The following is a 24,279-nucleotide window of genomic DNA, read 5'->3' as shown; positions in this document are numbered from 1 at the left end:
GTGACATCATGGGGGCAAGGGTCAGTGACTAATAAAGTCATGTATTTTATACATACTATTATTATGTAGTGAAGTAAAAGTATCCTTTTTCACTGCGTGTGAACACGCTTTACAGCTTTCTTAGCCACAAACCGAATATCCTTGGTAAGAATTTTATTAAGCCTCCTTTGTAAAAAAAAAAACTGATTGTCAAAGCAGACATAATAATGATCCAGAAGAAATTTAACTGACACGATAATGAAATCTTTAATTTCTACTATATTTGTATCACAAATATTTTTATTTTTTCTACATGTCAATGTTATTTACTTTAGAGGATAATAATATCTGTGTGTCACTAATGTTTTTATTTCACTCTTGTCTATGCTAATCATACTGACCTCAGAGACTAGTGAGCACATGATAACTATTATCTTTAATTACAACTTACCTTTATATGTTCACTAGTCCACAGTTCAGACAGACCGTGATTAAGACTGCTCTGGCTGGATCCAAGCGAGGCTGAGACTGCACCACCCCCCAATGGTGAGTGGACTTTACTTACTTTTTTTTTTAATTGGCAAATTGTTGACCAGAATAATTTGCTTCACCCCCATGATTCCAGTATCGCTACTTGTTTGTAGATTGTGGGAGCCTGCTTGGCATTAAAACTGGGCAAATTTTTATATTTCTAGCCTTAGAAATAATTATAAGCATCATATTCCTGACATTATTATTTCTGAGCACCAATCTCTGTTTTGTGCAGTGATATCTCATAAATATGTGGATTTTTACCTTTAAAACACCAAGTGTGGGAGAAAACTTGAGTAGCTCTTCGATAACGTCATTGAATCCTTTAGCTGCAGCTTTAAACAGAGCAGAGGTGCCATCCTGCCAGGAATTGGATAACAAAGGATACAGAATTAATGTTAATGCAGTTGTTTCATGCAGCTGGAATATACCTTTGTACCGGGGCAAACAGGCCCACCAAAGTACCAGAGAATCCTCTGGTGGATCCAGGTCTCACCCAAACAATGGTTCCCGAGCAGTGTCAGACTAGGGTGCCAAGGGCCCATCAGTTACAACTCTGAGGGCCCATTATTCATGCAAATATTACATTACATTTGTTCCCAAATTTATATAATAATAATAATGAACTGGGAATTTGCTGCGTTTGTCTGTACACTGTGAATTAAGTATATTGTGCCAAGTACTGTTCATAAGGGAAGGTGGGAGATCTACTCATGCTCAGTGACCCACAGAGGGATTCACTTTTCCTCTGTGGACGAGTCTGACTCTGGTCCTGAGGGACAATTAGAAGACAGCACCATTTGCAGCAAATCACTTACTACTAGGGTCTATTTCTTGATTCCCAACATTCTATTAGACCTTACTGATAATTAGTGATGAGCGAGCATGCTCGGGTGTTTTCGGAGTATCTTCAGAGTGCTTGGTGTTATGTTTTAGTCACTCCAGTGCTCATGATTTGCGACTGTTTGACAGCTTTAATACATGTGAGGAATATTTGCTTCTTAGGCATTCCTCACATGTATTAAAGCTGTCAAACAGTCGCAAATCATGAGCACTGGAGTGACTGAAACATAACACCCGAGCACGCTGAAGATACTTGGCGAGCACTCGAGCATGCGCGCCGAAAGGTTTAACAGAACACGCTCGCTCATCACTACTGATGTCCTGTGTGTGCAATAATACCAATGATTACAGTGCAACTAAAAGTGGATGTGCACAAGTTTTGTACAGCTTTATTTCCAGAAATATTTCCTCTATTATGCTACAAGGAACTCCAGAGCAATGCTGTAATTTTTTTAAAGCAATAGTAAAAATCATACTGTGCAGTTACTGTAGTAGTAATATTGGAAGTAGTAGTAGTAGTAGTCGTAATCGTAGTAGTGGCAGTAATAGCAGTTCTAGTAGTTGCCGTTGTAGCAGCAGCAGTAGTAGTGGCAGTAGTAAGAGTAGTATTAATAGTAGTTGCATTAGTAGTAGTAGCCGTTGTAGTAGTAATAGTAGCATTAGTAGCAGTATTAGTGGTTGTACTAATAGTAGTAGTGGTAACAGTAGTTGTAGTAGTTGCAGCTGAAGTACTGCAGTAGAAGTTGCAGTACTAACAATAGTAGCAGTAGTTCAAATAAGATATACGGCACTCTTCTTCAATCGTCTTGGGGCACAAGTAGGGTTTCCGACCCACACATATAGCAGAAAGAAACTTGGCACTCAAATAGTGAATACAGTTCTGTTTTTTTATTTATTTATTCAAGTAGTTAAACGTTTTCGGTCTGAAAGAGGAGACCTTCATCAGAACTGGAGAGCGCTCTCCACGCCTCCACAGCCCTATGCGCTAACTTTTTCCGGGGGTTTCATTATCTTGGCATTCAGTTCTGATGAAGGCCTACTCTTTCAGACCGCCAACATTTAACTACTTGAATGCATAAAGAAAAAACTGAACTGTATTCACTATTTGAGTGCCAAGTTTCTTTCAACTAATAGTAGCAGTAGTAGTAGAAGTAACAGCAGGAGGAGTAGTAATGGCAATATTAGTACCAGTAACAGTAGTAGTTTATAGGAAACCCATTCTAACTCTTTATGCACAAGTCTATGTGGGTTATAGTATAGATCTGACATGGCATATAGTAAATTTGTTGCATGCTGGTCAGTCCCTCCCTTTTACAAAGCCCTTCCTGCTTTTTGAAAAGTGCCACGGCATGGGCAAAAGGGCAAAAAGTCGCAAAAATGTTGTTCATAACAATTACATACAATTTTGTGACTTTTTGACACAAACTTCTTGGTGCAAGAGAGGTAATAAATTCCCCCTAAAGAATATAACACATAAAACTTAATGGGACGTGTTTAAGCTGAGCAGCTTTGGAAAAAAAACTACAAACTATATATTCCTTTTTTTTTATTTCACACTGGGTCATATTAAAAATGTGTTATGATTTGGACAAGAACTATGCTGTACCCATGTCAATTCTGCAAACTAATAATTAAGAGATTTCATTATGGATAAGTCACTGTGGTCTTACTGTACGCAGAGCATCACGGTCGGCTCCTCTCAGCAGAAGGACCCTCACCACCTCACTGTATCCCAGCTGTGACGCTATCCAGAGAGCTGTCGTTCCATCCTAGATGGAAAGAAAGTCGCTTCAGGTTATAAAAATTGTATATTACGAGTGTTACAATATGTAGAGTCAGTTATAACAATTTTTTAAGGAGGATATGACTTGATATTTGCTACTTAAAATTCTTCTAAGTCTATTCGATTATTCCAAGCAGGGACTTTAAGATGTGCCAGGAGTACATCACAGGGTGGCACCTTATGTCTGGCGCGACGCTTCCATAACTGAACACTGAAGTGTTTGAAGGAATTAGGTGCTAAAGTTTTTGGTGCATTTGTTGCTGCAAAATGTGCACATGGAGGAGCTGTCATTGTTTATAAGTAATTTTAGGGCATACTTTCTTTGCATCTTTTTAACATCTCAGATAACACACTCTCCTTTTGTTTAGCACTCTACCAGCCCAGTTACAGGTGATCACAAACACTGCGCATATATTCACCATCATCTTGATGTGTGATTGTGCGGTTTTGATTCTGAAAATATTTGTCACGTACTACTTTAAATAACCAGCAGAGGGCGATATGGCCTTTTTTTTATCATTCCTATAGCCTTCAGCGAGCTCCCTATCTGATTTTTAGGGCCCATTTGGACTTTTGACAGAGGAGCATCACTACAACCAAAATTAAATGGCCAAAAAAATAATTGCAAACATTTTTCAAGAGTGCAAGAGTCTGTAAGGAGATTTTGATTCTGCTTCCAACTATGTAACATCTAGCCATAGCATTTTCTACAAAACTACAAAATAAACTTTGAAATGCAGAACTGAAATATATTGTTGCATTATATGATTGCAATATACAACATGAGGGCAGGAAGGTATGATATATCTACTCATTTCAGATTCCACAGAAACTCATGGACAGTTTGTACGTTGAGGTGTAAGGGGACAGGGGTACAAATGGGGGCTTTTAGATGCAAAAAAAAAAATTAAGAGATATGAAGTATATGATTATGAAGTACATGGAGTCAGACAAGGACAACGCCCAAATAATTATAATGGTTGAATGGTTTTGCAAGTAGCGTGAGACCACACAGACAATACTGTGGCCACATGGTTGTAAAAATAAATCAGGTTTATCCATAAAAATATGGTCAAACTTTGTGGCCAATTAACACTCTATTTGAAAACCTACTTCACCACAATTAGACATGGTTTTGGCAGCTTGCACATCCCAATGCAGGATTGTATCATAAGGCCCGGGTTAGACAAGCGTATGAAAACTCGTCCGATTATCATGCAGAAAACATGGACAATTTTCATCAGTATCATCATCCATGTGGCATACGTGTGTCCGCATTTTATGTCCATGAAGCATCCGATTTTAAACATCGACATTTTAAAATGTTCATGATGAAATACAGTTTCACTTTCAGATAGAAAGAGGATGTGATGTTAGAGACAGCGGACAGACAATCCCTGGTATTTTATATTAAGGTGGGGGTGATGTCAGGAGAAGAGGTCAATAATTGGGTGTCATCAGCATAGAGATGATACTGGAAACAATAATAGCTGGTGGAGGTTCTGTTATAATCAACTGCTGCCCTTGATACGATCAGCATGAACATTCTATACTCTTGGAATTTATGATAACATTTATGATAACGTTTATGATCAGCACAAGTATCTATTCTTGGAAGTGGTTCATAAATCTCTCCTTCCTTTGTAGCTCACACGGACTGTGTCACTACTTTCTTTGTCAAACATTAAACCTACAAGAGAGGAGATGAAGAGTACACAGTCTAAGCAGGTTATACCGGCTGCGGTGGAAGCACAAAGATCTGGAGGAATACAGTCACCTGTCGTGGTTGATTTGCCTTTGCTCCAAATGTCAGCAATAATCGAACTACATCCACAAAGCCTCCCTGGGCTGCAAGAAAGAGTGGAGTTGCCCCATCCTAAAAAAAAGGAGAGATCAAAAGTAATTTATTTCAGCAGAAGGACCCAGAGCCCATGAAATAGAAACTATGAAATGAGAGAAATATGTGAGTTGCCCCATGATTGCAATATTGATGCTCTTTTCATAGTTATGAATATGAGATCATTGGGGGCACAGTTATTGGTATTACATTTAAAGGTGTTGTCTGGTACTACTATATTGTTGACCTGTCACCCTCACCGATCAACTCCCGCAGCGCTGGATGCAACAGTGCAGGTCCATAAATTGTTTAGCAGCCACTGATGAGAACTGCAGTTAATCTGCCATTCACTTGATTGCTGCGGTGCCAGGTCATCAATCCGGTAGTCCTGAACTGCCCCTTTAAACGTAATACCAATAACTACATTGAGAAAAAAAGATTTGGAGGACCCCAGTTCCATGACCACATTGGTAGCTATGGCCACCAGACAAAAGCACTGCAAATTTCCTACTATCTATGGCATAGCCAATATCTTGTCTGATAATAGGCCCTGCGACATCTTTACATACAGCACTGCACACATGATGTTGTGAGGGTGTACTAATCAGTAGATGCGCCAGGGATGCCACAGCAGGGTTGTGGAGGGTCACACTGAACCAGGGCCCTGCAAATCTTTTTGTTCAACTTTGCCAATAACCATATTTCATATGTAGATACTGTATAAAGACAAATGAAACAAATCAGGAAAGACAAAATAAATTTATAGTAAGATTTATTTGTGATGTTGCTGCAGGTCTCGTCTAAGGGAAGCAAACACCTGATTCCTCCATGAGCCATGGGGCTAGTGAAGTCACTTTGTATGCAGAGGCTCAAGACGATCAAACTGATACTACTCACCCTAGAATAAAAGGGAATCTGTTACCAAGTTTTTGGCACATAATCTGACAGTAGCATGGGGTAGGGTCAGAGACTCTGATTCCAGCGATATGTCACTTACTGAGGTTGCTTTCTGCAGTTTTTATAAACTAGTAAACCAGCTGGGAGGTAGTCATCTATGTTCATGCGATCTGTATAACCCCACTAGCAGCACTGGTTGGCAGCTTTCTGCCTATGCACAGTGTAAAATTAGTGTTGGGAGCAGGATTATACAGAGCTCAGCATTCCAAGAACTGGTAGATCTGCAGAAGATCAACCAAAACTGCAGCAAGAAGCCCAGAAAGTGATCTATCACTGGAATCAGGGTCTCTGCCCCTACATCATGCGGCTCTCAGATGAGATAGCAAAAACATGGTGACGGATTCCCTGTAAAAAACAACACAAAATAAAATGCTCTATCAAAAATAAGGCTCCTTTATTTTTTATATTGACTTATTGTCTGGCGCAGTATAATCTAATTTGAAAGACATCTTCTATTGGCAATGGAAGCCTTCGTGTGAAATGGCAACATGTGGACTCTCAATCACAATGTGTATGGCACTTATCACTTTATATCCACAACATGTGTGTTTATGTTTATATCATTATTGTTATCACTGCTTTATGATGCATTTATTCATAACACATCTTATGTATGGACATTTGCATAATTTTTCATGATGTTAATCATCCTCTTATATTGTATTTATGCACTGTCACTTTATGATGCAACCACATGTCAGCCATTACCCTCTTTATCATTTATGCCTTTCATTTCCTGAGCAGTCCAATGTGCGCGTGCGCTCCCCGCCACTACTTGCCCAAACACTCAGTTGCCATGGTCACACGTTCCGACATTTCCGAATGTGCACAGATTACCTTGATGGCTGCAGGTGGTGTGGTTGGCGAGCGGAGAGGTGCGGCGCATGCACTGCTCCCCTGGACTTCATTTGTGGAATTGCGGACATTATTGGAGGAACTGCGGTCATGTGACCCTTGACTGAAGAATATTTAAGGAACTGCGGTCTAATAGTTTGTAAGATCCCCCTGAAGAAGCAACAACACAAACACACAAAACACGCGTTGGGGCTCTTTTCATATCTGACAACCAGATTGGGTGTACTTCATGATGGGTAAGACTGACTTTTAAATTTTACATTTATAAACTAGGAAAGCAATTACTTAGACCACAGTGGTGATTATTTGATTGAGTGGTGTTCTCCCTTTAATTCATGTGTTGTCACTTTTATATTGAAAGTCTAGTCTTTTTTCGACTATAAGTATGTTACATGGGGAACTTACTATATATACCCATCTTGCCTTATAATTGTGTTATCTGGTATCCAGTGTGCTGGTTTTTACTATCCTATACACTTCCGATTTTTGTATGCTTACTTTGTATGTACTTTAATAAAATATTTTCCTGTTCTTATTAACACCTCTTTCTTTTCTTTCTGGATCTACAGAATAAAATGTGTAAAAAAAAAAAAAAAAAAAAAAAAAAAACTTAGGAGTACAGTGCTCAAACTGTGATAGCAAAAAAGGCAAATGTGGCGCCCTGCTGTGCATTGGTGCCACAGATCCCAGAGGGGTGCATGGATAGACTTCTCCACAAGAGGCCCTCATAACATTCACACACCTCCACCCTACCACCTCAGACCACCAGAGGGAGCCCGTGAGGGACGTATATATACTGGAGGGTGGAGTTAGGCAGGCAGTCTGTTGAGAGGAGCTCCTGCAGAAGCTAGACTGCAGTGGAGCCCAGTCAGTTCAGTCCAGATTCAGAGAGCTCGAGTTAGTGAGCCTAGGGCGTGCCGACGCCAAAAGAGCGGCGAAGCGCAGCGTGCCTGCTGCAGTGTGAAGCCTAGTGAGGGCCCCGAGCGTGGCCGAAGGCGAGTGGAAGGAGAGTAACATAGGGGGCAGATGAGCTTAACCAGCTCACCCCAAAATCATTTACCCGACACCAGGTCCGCGTCTGCAGGGATTCCTTACACCCAGCAGAAACAACCGGAACCCCTGGCGAACTATATGTCCCAGGAACACCAAAAGCTGATTACGTACCAGGGTCAGGAGTCCCCAGAGACCAGGGAGTGTGAACTCCAACAGAAGGCCCTACCACCAGGTCAGCAGGTGCAAGACAGAGACCAAGTTAGGCCTAGCTCCAGGCAGGTCAGGAACTTATCAAGGAAAGGCAAGGAACAGGAGGTCCTACACCCGCTCACTGGGGAGAGTCCTGATATGCACCCTTCACCCTAAAGTGCCCTGGATCATGCCTGAAACACCACCAGTAAAGGTACTGAAGTGAACTGTTGTGTGTGTGCCTATACTTCCTCTGTCCCGGCTGGGTCCCCTCTGTCCTGCATCCCCTCACTTACGCTGCCCTGAGGCCCCGCTCCACCTGTGGGGAGCCGCACCAACTAAGCTGCCTAACACCGGCCTCAGAGGACTGTCGCAGCGCTGGTGATCCTCACCAGACACCACAGGTGGCGTCACGAACATTCCCTATCCCATATAACTTTCCCCTTTTTAAGAGTGACCCCAGGGTATGGGCCCGGGAGCCTACTACCGTGACATCCCCAAAAACCAGGCAACAAGGCCCGGGTGCCGAGTCGTCCCCATCCCCTGGGCGCGTCACATACACAGCATAGCACTTTATCATTTCTATAAAGCAATAATTTCTATAAAACCATCATTGCTATCAGACATCTTTTCTTTCAGTACTTAACTTCATGCGTATTAATTTTAAATGCCTGTCAGACAAAAATGTTCAGTTTTTTTATAACACATTGTTCTATCTAGAAGTAACAGGGATGCCTGTGGGTTTTTACCTGGGACGTTGTTACCTTAAAATGGTTGTCTGGGCGAAGAAGAAAAGTCTATAGTTATTCTGTGAATCGTGAGAATGTGCACTGCACAAAATGTCACAATTGCCCTGTATGCCCCATGCGATTGGGTGGTCACTTGACCGCACGCATGTTTGCGATTTCCATATGTGAGGTCACATGACCGTCCACTAGTACAGAGAATATAGAGAAATAATGACAGTGTGTGTAATAATGATGGACTGTTCTGCTGCGTTCCTACACCTGAAGACAACTATTGCGCTATGTGTACAGTGTCATGCAGTTTTACATGTAATGTGAATAGTGACGTGCATCTTCTATATTGTATGACGGTTAAGTACAGCGTATAAGTAATGTAAATTGTTAATGTACAATGTGAGTAGTTCCTAGTGTAGGGTAAGCATAAGATTAGACTAGGAATAAGTACTCAGGGAGCTCCCTGAGGAAGGTTGACGAAATGCGTGTCGGGGCGGCGGGTTGTCCTGTGTGTCCACTCTTTTATCCCATCAGGTAATGATTATATATTTTTCTTACTGGTGTTTTCACATGGTTTTAAAAGATGAATTTTCCTTAATAAAATTTATATTTTTATTGATCTAATATACTCGTTTTCTTTCTGTGGATTATCTGTCTTCGGGAAATTGTTGTTTGAGTTGGTGTTATCAAGTCACACTATATATGGGATACTGTTTTGGGACTTTGAGTTAATGTAGGGATAAGTACTGTTCATGTAGATGAATGGCTTAGCAAGGCATAGGACATAAGATAAGGACAATAGGTTTAGTCTACAAAATAGGATATAGCTAATTGTTAGAACTAGCCCAGTGGGTGGGGACTAGTGTTAGTGAAGAGTGAGCATTTCCTGATAGTGGGTCAGATAGGGAAGTACCACGACAAGGTCAAGTTCAGGTGCAGTGGACTGCTAGGGCCTCTAATGGACAATCGTTGGGAGGCCGCGGGAGGCTGTATTGATATCAATTGTGGACATTCCTGCAACGTTCGAAGCCTGGGACTCAGTTCAGGTACTAGGGAGAGTGCCTAGTCTTCTGACATCTCGATGGTAGTGGATGTGGAATCACGTGAAGGGCAGGTGGCCGATCCCGGGTGCACTGCTGAAGTGGACAGGAAATCCCTGAGGCTGACGGAGTCAGTGGTGTTACACGCACGCCGCTAGGTTCAGATAGGGCGAGACGGGTTTCATGAATTTGTTGGAATCCTGGGGAAACCGTTAATCAGGGCGACCATATGCTGTAGCTTCTCTCAGGCACACAATAGATACAGTTGCTGACCAGACACTTCTGACGAGTCTTTCAACAGTTTAACAGTGGAATTTAATCTGAAGCACGGCCAGTGCAATTCAGGGATATTACAGCAATAATCTTCATTACAGTACAGTCTAATAAAGCAGACACAGAAGTGTCAGTCTCTTCAGTAGCATCATTCAGCACAGATTAGATCTCTTATCAGCACACTTCTATGCATGCACAACCACAGACTTTTCCTTCACAAGGACTCAATAGTACACAGCATTCTTTATCCTGCATGGAGATTGAGGGGGGAGGGTTTGATGAGGGAGATGATCCCTGTGACACAATTCCTTCCAGTCCTTATCTTCCTGCCCGATAATACTCTGCACAGTTAGTTATCTGACCTGTATTTACTTTCTCTCCTGATCTGAATCCTGTTCAGTTGCCTTGTCAGATACAGATAACACACCACCTCTCTCTTCAGCTTCAGCCAGACTACAATAACAAGTTCCCCACAATCCCCCTGGGGCTCTGATAAAACACTCCCTGTCTCCTGTGACTGTGTTAACCCCTCTAGTTGCTGCATGCTTCTGAAGCTCAACACTTCCTGTCTCCTGTGCTTGTGTTATTTCTAATAATTGCTGGATGCTTTTGAAGCAACAGCACTACTTCAGCATTTCACACTCTTCCCTCCTTTTTGAATGTCGTCCTCGACATTCGTCTTAACTAGTCAATCTGACCAATTCTGAGACAGTGGTAAAAGTTGAGTAACTTTATATACAAATTGGCATTGTCAAATTGGCATAACGTTTATAACAACCTATTCTACGACCTTTTTTCTTGTAGTACCCCTGTAAGAACAATCAGCGTCTCTTCAGCTGGAGCTATTCGTACGTCTTCAACCAGCTCTCTCTCACTAGGCCTTAACAGTTCTTTGTTTCTACAAAGTCTTTTAAGGAAAATCAAAGCATGAAAACAAGTCTTTCCACCATGCAACATCTTCCATACTGCCTCTCGGTGGTGAATACCACTCAAGTGGGCTTACCTGGTCCGCAGGCAGAGATACCTGTTTACAGTCGACAGTCCTTGGCACTTGACTCGGTTCACCAAGTGTCTTGTAAGTCAGCATCACGGGCCTCCTCACTTCTCGAGTTGACATCCTCCTGGTAGGTTGTTCCTCAGATACCACGGGTTCTTCGATTACAGGAGTTACTTCCACTGCACTAATTTCCCTTGCTTCCTCAGATGCTCTTGGATCCACCTCTGTAAGTTCCTGTACTTCTCCTGAATAGCCTGTTTCCACATGGTCTGTTAATTCCGCTCCTCCTGAATGTCTATCGGTCTCTTCAGTGATCGGTGTTTGATCTTCAGATCTGAATTGGACTTCATCTGTACTCCTTGGTACAAACTCTGGAGCCTCGGGACTTAGTTCACTCTCCTGAGGATGGTACATCCCTCTCCTTGCCGGTCCGAGAAATACAACAGTGTGCTCTTCCTCATCGGAACTTTCAAGGTCACTATTCACCACCGGAGTTTCAATCTGTGGTGGTCTCTTAGTTGATCTCGGTCAATGTCGGTCTGCTTCTGGGAATTCTTGTTGTGGTAGGAGATAATCACAGGGTAGTAATAAATTCCGATTGACTATTCTGGTTTTCTTGTCCCCTCTTTCCAATCGGATTTCATACACTGGACTGTCATCGGCTTTTCTCTTTATGATCACATACACCTTGTCTTCCCAGTACGAACGAAGTTTTCCTGGACCACCTTTCTCACGTACGTTCTTGACTAGCACCCGTCTTCCTGGTGCCAATTTTGCTCCATAACATCTTTGATCATAGTACTCCTTACTCTTCCTCTGTCCTTGCGTAACCACTTTGGACGCTATGTTGTATGCCTCTGCCATCCGTTCCTTCCATTTCCGAACGTACTCCGGATACGTTCTGTAAGTCTCTGACACCGGAGTCTTGAACATGATGTTGATTGGCAGTCTTGGCGATCGTCCATACAATAGGAAAAAGGGTGAGTAACCCGTTGCATCGCTCTTTGTACAGTTGTAGGCATGTACCACTTTTGACAGAGAACTCTTCCAGTCTTTCTTCTTGTCAGCTGTTAAAGTGCGCAACAGCGACAATAATGTCCGATTACAACGTTCCACTTGTCCATTACCCTCTGGGTGATAGGGCTTTGTGTGGGATCTCTGAATTCTACAGTACTTTCCTAGCTTGGAAAAGAGTTGGTTCTCAAATTCTCTTCGTTGGTTGTGGTATAACCTCGTAGGGAACCCAAGCCTCAAAGCAAAATCATTGAAGATCTTCTCTATCGCTGCTCGACCCGCTTTTTTAGTGGTGGCATATGCTTGAGCAAATTTAGTAAAATGGCCCATCACCACCAAGATGTACTCGTAACCATTCTTGCACGTCTCGAGATGTAGAAAGTCTATGGAGACCATGTCAAACGGATACGTAGTTTGGATGTTGCCCATAGGTGCCCGGGTTGATGTGTTGGGACATTTAAATTTTTCGACACCCACACTCCCAGGTCACGTACCTCTCAATATCTGTCTGCATGTATGGCCAGAAGAAACGTTCACGGATCAAATTAGTTGTCCTTTCTACTCCCAGGTGTCCCATGTTTTCATGGAGTTCTTTGAAGACCAACCTACGGAATACTCTGGGTAGTACCAACTGCCGGTTTTGTCCTCCTTTACGATACAGGATACCGTCTTCACTGAGGTAGAGCTTTGTCCATTCTTTAACTAAAACAGATACTGCTGGTGACTCATTATTTCTCTCCCGTTTACTTGGAAACTGATTTTGGTCCACATAAAGTAGTATTCTACCAATCATCTGATCTTCCCGTTGTGCTCTACAGATTTTTCCTTTTGGTAGTTGTTGAATAGACAGGGGGTGATCTTGTTCTCTCACATTTATGGTGGTTTCCACCGTCAACGGACACCACAATGGTGTGTCTTCCTCTTGATAAGCTTGTACTGCTTGCGTAGTCCTCTCAATTACTTCCAGACTGACTTCCTCCGAGCATTCTTGTATGAACTCCTCAGGCTCTAGTGGCATTCTCGACAATCCGTCAGCATCCGCATTGCATTTTCCTGGCCAGTACTTGATGCTGAAATTGAAGTCAGCTAGTTCAGCGACCCATCTCTGACCTGTTGCATTCAGTTTGGCTGTAGTGAGGACATAGGTCAAAGGGTTGTTGTCAGTGTATACCTCAAACTCTTTGCTGTAATAGAGATAATCTCTAAATAGTTCACAGATATCCCATTTCAATGCTAGGAACTCCAATTTTCCGGAATGTAGATGGTAATTTTTCTCGGCGTCTGTCAATGTTCTGGAACTGTAACCGATGACTCTCAATTTTCTATCTTGATGCTGATACAGGGCAGCTCCCAGTCCAACTTGAGAAGCGTCACAATGAAGAGCAAACGATAAGTTGAAATCAGGATATCCCAAGATGGGTGGTTTTACCAGGTAGTCTACTAGTTCTTCCAATACCTCCTGGTGGTCTGCTGTCCAGAGAATGGGCTGTTGGGACGAAACAGCGTTGTTTCTTTTAAACCCGGTACTACCCGCATTCTTCTTTGTTCTCCATGTGTGTTGTTGAGTCTGTCGTCCCCCCCCCAAGAGGAGGTATAGTGGGGCAGCAATCCTGGAGAAGTTCTGAATGAAAGTACGATAGTAGGAGAGGAATCCTAATATCTGCCTCAACTCCCCGACAGTATATGGCCGCTTGTCTTTTAAGGCCAGTACCGGAGCGATTTCTGCTGGGTCCATGGTATATCCTTCTCCGAACACAATTTTCGCTAGAAATCGGACTAGCCTTTTGAACAGTTCACACTTCTTTGGGGTCAACTTAACTCTGTATTGTCAATACCACTGTAATACGGTTCACACATGTTCAACATGCTCCCGGAAGGTTTTGTTGTGTACCATATTGTCATCCAAGTAAGGCTGGCAGATATCGTCCCCCAATACTTCTAAATATGTCTCCATGGTCCTCTGGAATTCTGCTGGAGCTGAACTGAGCCCAAACGGTATGCGGATCCACTCATATAACCCCCACGGTGTGATGAATGCTGCCAAAGGTCTACTGGAATCTTCAACAAAACCTTGATGGTATGCTTTACCCTGATCGAGGACAGAGAACCATGTACTTCCTGATAGGCTATCCAGCATATCTTGAATCTTTGGTATCGGGTGCTGATGAGGTACTGACTTTCGGTTTAGTTCCCGGTAATCACAGCAGAGTCTCAACGTAACTTCCTTCTTCCTAACACAAACAATAGGAGAGGAATAAGACTACTTCGACTTTTGGACCCAACCTCTGTTGATTAGGTTTTTGTAAATACTCTTTCACTTCATGGTGTAATGGTTTCGGCAGACATGTAACTTCTGGTTACTGGGTTCGTGTCTTTCAAATTGATTTTCAACTGTAATGACGGGATACAGCCTATATCAGAGTCATCTTTGGAGAATGCATGACACTCTTCTCTCAGCATTTGTTTTGCTACCGCTCAATCTTCAGCACACAAGTGTTCCAGGGGTACTGAGGGATCCCAGGACCCCGAGGTGGGCCGTGCAATTTTCTCCCCTGGGCAACTCCTGTTCCTTGGTGGGGAGACTGAATTCACGGTAGACCTCTGGGCGGGTCTCACAGTGGCTGGATATATCAGTTTCGATGTGACCTAACACAGTCTTTGGATCCAGTCTAATTTCGTGTTTCGTAGTATTCATCATCGGTACCGTCACTCGTGCAAACCCACCAGTAGGGGTCGTAAGCCCAGTCTCACCTTGAACTAGGCCTTCTGGAAGTTCTGAGGAGTCTTTTGGCACGAAAAGTCTTTTCTGGACTTTTCTTCCCGGTTCTACCCAGACTCCACACCTCACCCCCACCATTTGGTTTGCAGGGATGATGGTTGGGTGCCAGCCTACCTTGACTTCTTTTAGGTCCATAGTATTCTGTGCTTTCTTTACTCTATGAATCATATTTTCCGCCACGGTGTTGGGTATGGCAAGCGATGTGGCAATTGCATCCACCACCAGCGTCCTTGACTTGTGTTTCGTGATGACCTCACTGATTAGATTATAACCCAGGATAGGATCCTCTGCCACGTTCTGATCACTGGTCACGAGAAAAGGTACCAAAAGCTCAATGGTGTTGCTGTTCTTCGTGGCCCTCAGTTGGAAAGTCACTTCCACCCAGCCTATGAAAGGGATTTCGGTCAGGTTGACAGCTTTGCCGTGGAGTTCCACTGGTCCTAAGAGTTCTTTTAGCAACCGAAGGCAGGTATGTGGCAGGTAGCGCCTTCTCAATTCTTCATTTAAAAGGCTCGCTTGGGCTCCTTTGTCCCACAGTGCTTTTACCAGGAGTCCATCTAGCTGACACTGTATAAAGCATCTTTCACCGATTAGGCTGATGAGGCTATCTTTACTGACCGAGGAATCATCCTCCCAAGAGAACATAATTTGACCTCCGCACTGGGCATTAAGTAACTGATGCCCCTGCCTCTCTTGCATCTTTTGTAGACTGGAACACACTTGGGGATAGTAATGATGCAGCCGTTTACCTCATGCGCCGCTCTGGGGTTTGGTGAGATTTGGATTTGCTTTTGGGGCCTCCTCCGTGTCGCGGTTACCTGTCGCCCAGCACTGGCAACCTCCTGTCTTTTAACCCAAATGACCGTGACCATTGGCATTCCTTGGCATAATGTCCTTCCCCACCACATCTCAGACAGTGGACACACACCGTACTCTGATTTGATGAACGGCACGCTTCACAAGCCGGGTATCTTCTGTTTTGGAACCCATTCCTGGGTCTGAGGAATACAGGTTCTGACCTGGAACTAATCAACTTTTTCACCTAAATCAAGTCTGCTCGCAGTTCTCCTATTACTTCCTCCCAGTCAGCACTAGTGGTCCTATCTTTGGTTGGTGCTTTAAGGTTCCCTCTCAGAGGTGGCACTGGAGGGTCTCCATGATGATCTTCGGACTGGCCACCGGGGTCTCCAACTTCAGCTGACTCTTATTAGTGATTTTAGGAGCAGAGCCTTTCTTTTACTTTTGTTCGCTCTCTGACTCCAAACTAGCTGTCTCATTCATTTTTTCAATTAGTACTTCGTCCAGAATGCCAGGATCTTCTAGGTACTGTTTCAGCTGCAACTTGATGTCTTTGCTGATTAACCCCGTTCCCAATGATGTCAAGAACTTCTTCTGGACTAGTCCAGCATCAAACTTCTCCTCCGCTTCTACATCTCTGGATGCAAACAACAGTCTATCCTTCAGTTCAATTCCTCTGAACAAGAAACTTTGGGGTGATACATTATTTTTCTGTGTGAGGTTAATAAGTCAGTGGAACAATTCTGAAGTATTCTCCTCTTTTATAGTGCCCTTTTAAAATCATCTTCAGCTGTTGCAAGGTCAATTGACTCTTCATTTCTAGCATACTATGGAGGTTCAATCCAGGGCGGATCACTTTCACCACCCCCTCAACGATCTCATCTGGCTGGTAGCCTTTCTGTAAGCCTGCATCGATCTGGTGCAACAAGTTCATATAAGACAGTTTCTCTTTCTGTTCACTTTCTCCAATCGGTCACGATCTTGAATTCTTTCCTTATGGTGATTTGTGGTGTTCCTGTCTTCCTGATTTATCTAACCCGTGCAGGTTAAAGGTTCTGTCTGAGTCTATCACCCGTTCAGAGGTTTTGGTCAATTCCTGCAAGGATGTTGTTAGGGCTTTGAATTGTTCTTTCAATTCCTGTAGTTCAGTCTGCGGACGGAGATTCCCACTTTTGGTAATTGGTGCCGTCCCTCCATCCTCCAACTTCAACTTGTCTAGAAACTGTGTAAGCTCCTGGAGGAACGTTCCCATGACGTCTTCAGCTTCTTTCTTTCCCAGCTCATCCATTTTTGCATTAATGGCAGCTAACAGTTGCCTGCGGTTGTGTGCTTTAGAAATCTGTGACATCTTTATATGTTCTGCTACTGTTCTCAATTGTTCACAGGTTAACTGAAGAAGCAGCTCACTAATTCTGTCCATTTGTATTTCCACATCCATTGCTGCTAGTGAGTTTTTATTTAGGGCTGGTCCCCTTTAACTGGTGTAGCAGAGTTGAGTTGAGGTGCTGTGCTGCTGTGTTTTTCCAGACTCTTTTCCTCTTCTCCCTCTACATGCTAATTCCCGCTCCAGACTCCCCGTACGGGCCACCAATGTTACACGCACGCCGCTAGGTTCAGATAGGGCGAGACGGGTTTCATGAATTCATTGGAACCCTGGGGGAACCGTTACTCAGGGCGAGCATAGGCTGCAGCTTCTCTCAGGCACACGATAGATTCAGTTGCTGACCAGACACTTCTGACGAGTCTTTTTCAACAGTTTAACAGTGGAATTTAATCTGAAGCACGGCCAGTGCAATTCAGGGATATTACAGCAACAATCTTCATTACAGTACAGTCAAATAAAGCAAGCAGAGTAGCATCAGTCTCTTCAGTAGCATAATTCAGCACAGATTAGATCTCTTTTCAGCACACTTCTATGCGTGCACAACCACAGGCTTTTCCTTCACAAAGACTCAATAGTACACAGCATTCTTTATCCTGCATGGAGATGGAGGGGGGAGGGTTTGATGAGGGACATGATCCCTGTGACACAATTCCTTCCAGTCCTTATCTTCCTGCCCGATAATACTCTGCACTGTTAGTTTAGGGAATTTATCTGACCTGTGTTTAGTTTCTCTCCTGATCTGAATCCTGTTCAGTTGCCTTCTGTCAGATACAGATAACACACCACCTCTCTCTTTGGTTTCAGCCAGACTACAAAAACAAGTTCCCCACAATCCCCCTGGGGCTCTGATAAAACACTCCCTGTCTCCTGTGACTGTGTTAACCCCTCTAGTTGCTAGATGCTTTTGAAGCACAACACTTCCTGTCTACTGTGCTTGTGTTATTTCTAATAGTTGCTGGATGCTTTTGAAGCAACAGAACTACTTCTGCATGTCACTGTGGGCTTAGGGACAGTCCAGGATCAACGAGTGGTAGAGCTGAAGATGTTCTGTACTAAAGAAGTAAGAAACATGAAGTTCTGCACCCTATCCCTTATGTCAGTGGTCCCCAACCTTTTTTGCACCAGGGACCGGCTTGAAGCAAGATCATTTTTCCATGGCCCAGCAAGGAGGGGGTGGGGTGGGCGGGGCTTTGGTCATATGGGGGCGGGGTAATGGAGGGATTTGGAGTTTAGTGCATACCTATCATATAGTGTAGACCAGGTCCCCGCCAGGAGCTATGCCAGGAGCCCCACATAATGTGCTGTGCCAGGAGCCGCATCACTGAGGCCCCATCACGCCCTGCAGCAGGACAGGGCAGCTGTCCTGACAGCTGCTGTTCAGCTGCATTTACTTCATCCCAGGGGCGGACACAGACTGTAGTGGGCCCCTGTGCAAGAAATTTTTGGGGGCCCGCCCTTCATAAGGCAACAAAGTTATGTAAACATAACCCCCCCATGTGCATCTCTCACCCCCCCATGTGCAGCTCACCCCCCGTGCATCTCTCATCCCCCTCCGTGCATCTCTCATCCCCCTCCGTGCATCTCTCACCCCCCCGTGCATCTCTCATCCACCCCCCGTGCATCTCTCATCCACCCCCCGTGCATCTCTCATCCCCTCCGTGCATCTCTCATCCCCCCCGTGCATCTCTCACCCCCCCCGTGCATCTCTCATCCCCCCCGTGCATCTCTCACCCCCCGTGCATCTCTCATCTCTCCCCTCCCCCCCATGTGCATCTCTCATCTCTCCCCTCCCCCCATGTGCATCTCTTATCTCTCCCCTCCCCCCATGTGCATCTCTCATCTCTCCCCTCCCCCCATGTGCATCTCTCATCTCTCCCCTCCCCCCATGTGCATCTCTCATCTCTCCCCCCATGTGCATCTCTCATCTCTCCCCCCATGTGCATCTCTCATCTCTCCCCTCCCCCATGTGCATCTCTCATCTCTCCCCTCCCCCATGTGCATCTCTCATCTCTCCCCCCCATGTGCATCTCTCATCTCTCCCCTCCCCCATGTGCATCTCTCATCTCTCCCCTCCCCCCATGTGCATCTCTCATCTCTCCCCTCCCCCCCATGTGGATCTCTCATCTCTCCCCTCCCCCATGTGCATCTCTCATCTCTCCCCTCCCCCCATGTGCATCTCCCATTCCCCCCACTCCTAGTTAATTGTATTTAAAAAAAAATAAAACTTGTTATACTTACCCCCATGCGATCCCTGCAGAATCCTGACGCTCGTCCAAATCGCTGACACCAGGTTCTCCTGCCTTCCGGTCATGTGACGGCGCCGTCACATGACCGGAAGTCAGAGGAATTATGAGATGTCCTGGACCCGGCGCTTTGCATGGGGCCGGGGGCCCCATGAGGAGAGAGACGCACAAGAGGGGGGCTCTGAGGGGGCTCCTACCGGCCGGGCCCCATACTGGAGTCAGGGCAGTCATGCCCTGATGGCGGCCCTGCCGGAGGGGCCCCCTCTCCCTCGGGCCCCCATTCAATGAACCGGCTGCACGGGCGGTAGTTCCGCCCCTGCTTCAGGACCTGTGGTGACATCACAGTTATGTACCTTGATGTCATCACAGGTCCTCTACAGGTCTACCCTGTGGGAGTCTAGAACAGCGGGCAGCATCCACCCCACACAGTGTGCTCTGAGCCACCGCAGACCAGAGCACACTGTCAATGTTTAGTGATTGTGGCGGTGCCGCGGACCGGCTGAAAAACCCCAACGGCCCGGTCCTGGTCCGCGGACCGGCGGTTTGGGACCTCTGCCTTATGTTACAACTTGATGAACATGAACTGACCAGTAAACGTTTGCTCGTTGCAATGAACGTGGTGTCCCCTGAACTGTGTGCGGTGATTCCTGATGATGGAGGCCTGGAGACAATGGAGGCCTGCAGCCTACAAGTGAGTGTGATGCACCCCACACCTGACAACACACTGGGATTGGGACACTGTATTCCTGTAAAGTGCCAGAGCGTAACCGGTCAGCAGCTCAATCATGACTACCACTCTTGGTCACTTTACATGTGCACACCGTACACTCAATAACTTAGCCATCTACAGTCATGTAAGGTGACAGTAGACTTTCCTTATCAGACAAGAAAACCCATTAAAGTATGTACAAAAATTTGTTTTTTTTTGGGGGGGGATGGGTTTAATGTGCAGCTGTCACTTTACTTTTAGGCAAATTGAAATAATAAATATTCACCCAATCAGCTGGATGCCCTGCCAGGTATATTACAAGTAGTTAAAACTAGATTTAAAAAAATGAATTAAGTAAACGCTGTTCACAGGTTTTTGTACAGATGTAACATGAGGTCCAGAGAAAAATACTGAGCTTTGGTTGGTGAAATACAAAGTGTATCCAGCGGCACGTAGAGAAAATGGGTATTTTCTTGTAAAAATATTTTTCAAAAGTATAAAAACTGCAAACACACTTAAAATTAGAGGTATCAAGTCCATTGAATGCAATTCAGCATAGTTCCGGCGTCTTCATTAGGCTGAATGAAAATGCCAGTCTTGCAACGAACGATATTAAAGGGGTTGTTCGGCCTTGGGGTACAAGTTTGCACGCTGTGAGGATTCTCTGATGCCGGCGCCAGGTGCAGACAGTCATGCGACTGCAACAATGCAATTTGCATACTTCTGGATACATTCCTACTAGACGTGTCCAGTCTCGCTTAATTTACTGAGCGAGGCTGCACACGTCTAGTTGGCACATGACCGCATGTATGCAAATCACATACTTTCAGCTAAGCAGCAGCCGCTGGCACCACAGAATCCTTACCGTGCACCCGCAATGAATATTCATATGTCTGCAATCATATAGAGTGACTTCAAACTTGTACCCTAAGGCCGGACAACCCCTTTAATTATTTGCGTGGATGCTCAGACATTAAAAACTCTCTTAAGCCCTGCCAAAGCTAGTTCTTCACTGACACAGACATACACCAAGCACTGACTCCCCAATGGTGCTTCTGCACAACCCCCTAAGGTAAGCAGATCTGCAGTGGGTTGCTACTAGCCAGGGGTTACTAACCCATCTTGAAGTTATTACATTAGGACATGCCATAATTCTATGTTTTTCTTTCCCTAATCCATTTTGTATTTATGTGGTTGAAAATTTTGTGCATGCAGGATTCAGACACTGGTTGATTTTATTCAGACTGCAAAAACTTAAGTAATGATATCACTGATCAGCGGCAGTTCAGTTCTTATATTAATGCCAATAATATGTTAGAAATATTCTGTCATTAACAAGTGCAGTAGAAAGTGGTATATTCTGTGGGGTTTGGATTTTTACCCACCACACTCGACACTTGCCATTTTAGAAGTTTACATTGTCTAATATTTCATGGTTGATCTGCTGTTACTTCTAGATGCTTCCACTTCAGAATAATTTCATGTACAGTTGACCCAGCCACATGGAACAAATCTAGCAGAAATTTCATGAAGTGACTTCTGGTAAAAGTGCCTTCATATAACAGTACAACAGTTACACATTTATACTCCTCTGCAAGTGTCAGGAGTGCACCGCTCCCCAGCCAGCCAATTTTATTGCTGGAAAGCAGGTGCCCCTCTTTGATTGGAGGATCAGGCCATCAGTATGGTGGCGCTGCTACCCTGTACTGTGTGTGCTCTGATGCTGCTTTATAAGGTAACCCTGTCTGTTTCTGCAACATCGAAAGTGCTGTGATTATGAGAACCTGCTATGGTAAGACTGGTTGTTATAGTCCTTGTTACACACACACCGCTAGTTTCAGATAGGGCGAGACGGGATTCATGAATTCGTTGGAATCCTGGGGGAACCGTTAATCAGGGCGACCATATGCTGAAGCTTCTCCCAGGCACACAATAGATTCAATTGCTGACCAGACACATCTGACAAGAGTCTTTTTCAACAGTTTAACAGTGGGATTTAATCAAAAGCATGGCCAGTGCAATTCAGGGATATGACAGCAACACTCTTCATTACAGAACAGTCTATTAAAGCAGGCACAGTAACGTCAGTCTCTTCAGTAGCATAATTCAGCACAGATTAGATCTCTTAGCAGCACACTTCTATGTATACACAAGCACAGGCTTTTCCTTTACAAGGACTCAATAGTAAACAGCATTCTTTATCCTGCATGGAGATGGAGGGGGGGAGGGTTTTATCAGGGAGAAGATCCCTATGACACGATTCCTTTCAGTCCTTATCTTTCTGCCCGATAATACACCACACTGTTAGCTCAGGAAGTCTATCTGACCTGTGTTTAGCTTCCCTCCTGATCTGAATTCTGTTCCATTGCCTTCTGTGAGATACATTTCACACACCACCTTTCTCTTCGGCTCCAGCCAGACAGTAAACCACTTCCTCACAATCCCCCTGAAGCTCTGCTAAAACACTCCCTGTCTCCTGTGACTGTGTTAACCCCTCTAGTTGCTGGATGCTTCTGGAGCACAACACTTCCTGTCTCTTGTGCTTGTGTTACTTTTAATAGTTGCTGGATGCTTTTGAAGCAACAGCACTACTTCTGCATGTCACATCCTCCTGTGTACTGTTATTACGCAAGACTTCTGGCTCAGGCACTTGGTTTTGGTTCCTTCTCATAGGCCGGTTTCCTTTGTGCAAATCAACACTGAGTTATTGTGGTAAATAGGAAAACACCTTTAATATCATCACTCAAATGCCTTTGAAGGCAGACTCAGACAGCCATTTACTGTCTGAGTATTCATTGAACAAAAAAGTGTTCAGCTACCCTATGTACTACAGGTAGTTTACTTCATTATCTACATCTTTAAACTGTCTAATCATCTCCAGTAAACTCCAGCCTGTTGTTCAGCTTTTTTTCATTTGCAACTACTTCATAGCTCAGACCTGCAACAGGTACTTGATAACAAACTCATCTCTCTTGATACTGGTACACCTCTGCTGCAACAGGTATAGCAAACTCTCTTTTGCCAATACTGGTGTTATTCCCACTTACACTCATACTGCAACAGTGTGTAATCTTCTCTGCAAGCAACTATCCAGTTTGTCTATTCATTGCTGCTGTCTTACAGTTAACCACTTGACTGCTAATTTAATTTGCCTCAGCCATTAACAATTTGTCTACTGAAAGTCCCAGATTAACTATACATCTAATGCTCCTGTGTATCTCAGCATACATGGCTCAATTTCCTCTGGTATTTCTGGCTCCCTCTCTCTATCTCCCATCCTGCGTACTCCGCTATCCTTCTCCTCTCTGATCCATGTGCCATCTGGCAATGCCAAAACCACACCATCTCCTCTGGTCCCTGCTGCTTACCTTGACCACCTTATCTTACCAGAGAATCAACGTTACCCGGTCAACTTTAAAAACTATACTTTAAAAGTCCCAGTAAGGGATCAGCAGCTGTCAATCCCCGGCAAGGACGTACCTAAAAATCATGAGGCCCCATAGCAAAAGTTCTTATTGCCCCCCCCCCCCCCCAAAAAAAAATATATATATATATATATATATATATTTCGCGGGGTCACAGAAGAGCATATGTCACAACCTTGCAGCCTATACAAAGTAATTTTCCTTCCACTCAAGCCCTAGATTCCCCTTTCATTGCACCCGTAACCTATGATGACAACAAATGTGCCCCCAAACACAATATGGTATCCCCACAGTGAATTCCTCTACAGTACCCTCCACACGCACAGTATAATGACCCTACTGTACCCCCTCAACTCCCCTGGCAAAGTATTGAGACCCCAACACAGCCCTCCATGCAGTATAATAGGCCTACATACAGTAATATGGGCCCCCACACCACTCCACAGTTTAATAGCCCCCACTAGCCCTCCAAACAGTATAGTGGCCCCCACACAGCCCTTCATACAGTATGATGCACCCCACAATAACCTTTACACTGTATAATTGCTTGCATACAGTATAATGGCCCCACATAGCCCTCCATATAGTATAATGGCCCCCACATAGCCATCCAAATATTATTATAACCCCCACATGGCACTCCAAATATCATAATAGCCCCCACATAGCCATCCATATAATATAATGGGCCCTACATTACCTTCCATATAATATAATGCACCCCTCATAGTCCTCCACAGTACCCTCCACACACACAGTATGATGACCCTACTGTACCCCCTCAACTCCCCTGGCAAAGTATGGAGATCCCAACACAGCCCTCCATGCAATATAATGGCTCTACATACAGTAAAATGGGTTCCCACTCCACACTGTATAATAGCCCCCACTAGTCCTCCAAACAGTATAG

The 24,279-nt window shown here is 44.4% G+C and overlaps 1 protein-coding gene and 1 long non-coding RNA gene across 6 annotated transcripts in view; one reads left to right on the top strand and one right to left on the bottom strand.

The window, feature by feature from the left end:
- The window catches only part of ANKRD29 (ankyrin repeat domain 29), a 92,772-nt gene that overhangs the window by 20,490 nt on the left and 48,003 nt on the right, over positions 1 to 24,279 (bottom strand). For all 4 annotated transcript variants that reach the window (XM_073679185.1, XM_073679184.1, XM_073679183.1 and 1 more), the window contains 3 exons: positions 4,914 to 5,012; positions 3,024 to 3,122; positions 775 to 870 (listed from right to left, as the gene is read on the bottom strand). In XM_073679185.1, coding sequence (XP_073535286.1) covers positions 775 to 870; positions 3,024 to 3,122; positions 4,914 to 5,012 — 294 coding nt within the window. The remainder of the gene's footprint in view (positions 1 to 774; positions 871 to 3,023; positions 3,123 to 4,913; positions 5,013 to 24,279) is intronic.
- On the top strand, positions 399 to 7,161 carry LOC141265733 (uncharacterized). 2 transcript variants are annotated; one of them, XR_012320157.1, is made up of 4 exons: positions 399 to 525; positions 3,033 to 3,147; positions 4,784 to 5,099; positions 5,767 to 7,158. It is a non-coding gene; the product is annotated as an uncharacterized lncRNA (long non-coding RNA). The 2 variants fall into 2 exon arrangements; XR_012320156.1 differs by having other exon boundaries at positions 404 to 525; positions 4,784 to 7,161.

The sequence above is a fragment of the Phyllobates terribilis genome, unplaced genomic scaffold (genome assembly GCF_046119375.1).
Source record: "Phyllobates terribilis strain yellow unplaced genomic scaffold, ASM4611937v1 Scaffold_4__5_contigs__length_816908805, whole genome shotgun sequence".
Lineage (NCBI taxonomy): Eukaryota > Metazoa > Chordata > Amphibia > Anura > Dendrobatidae > Phyllobates > Phyllobates terribilis.
The sequence above is the reverse complement of the archived record's forward strand: the minus strand, read 5'-3'. Positions and strand labels throughout refer to the sequence as shown.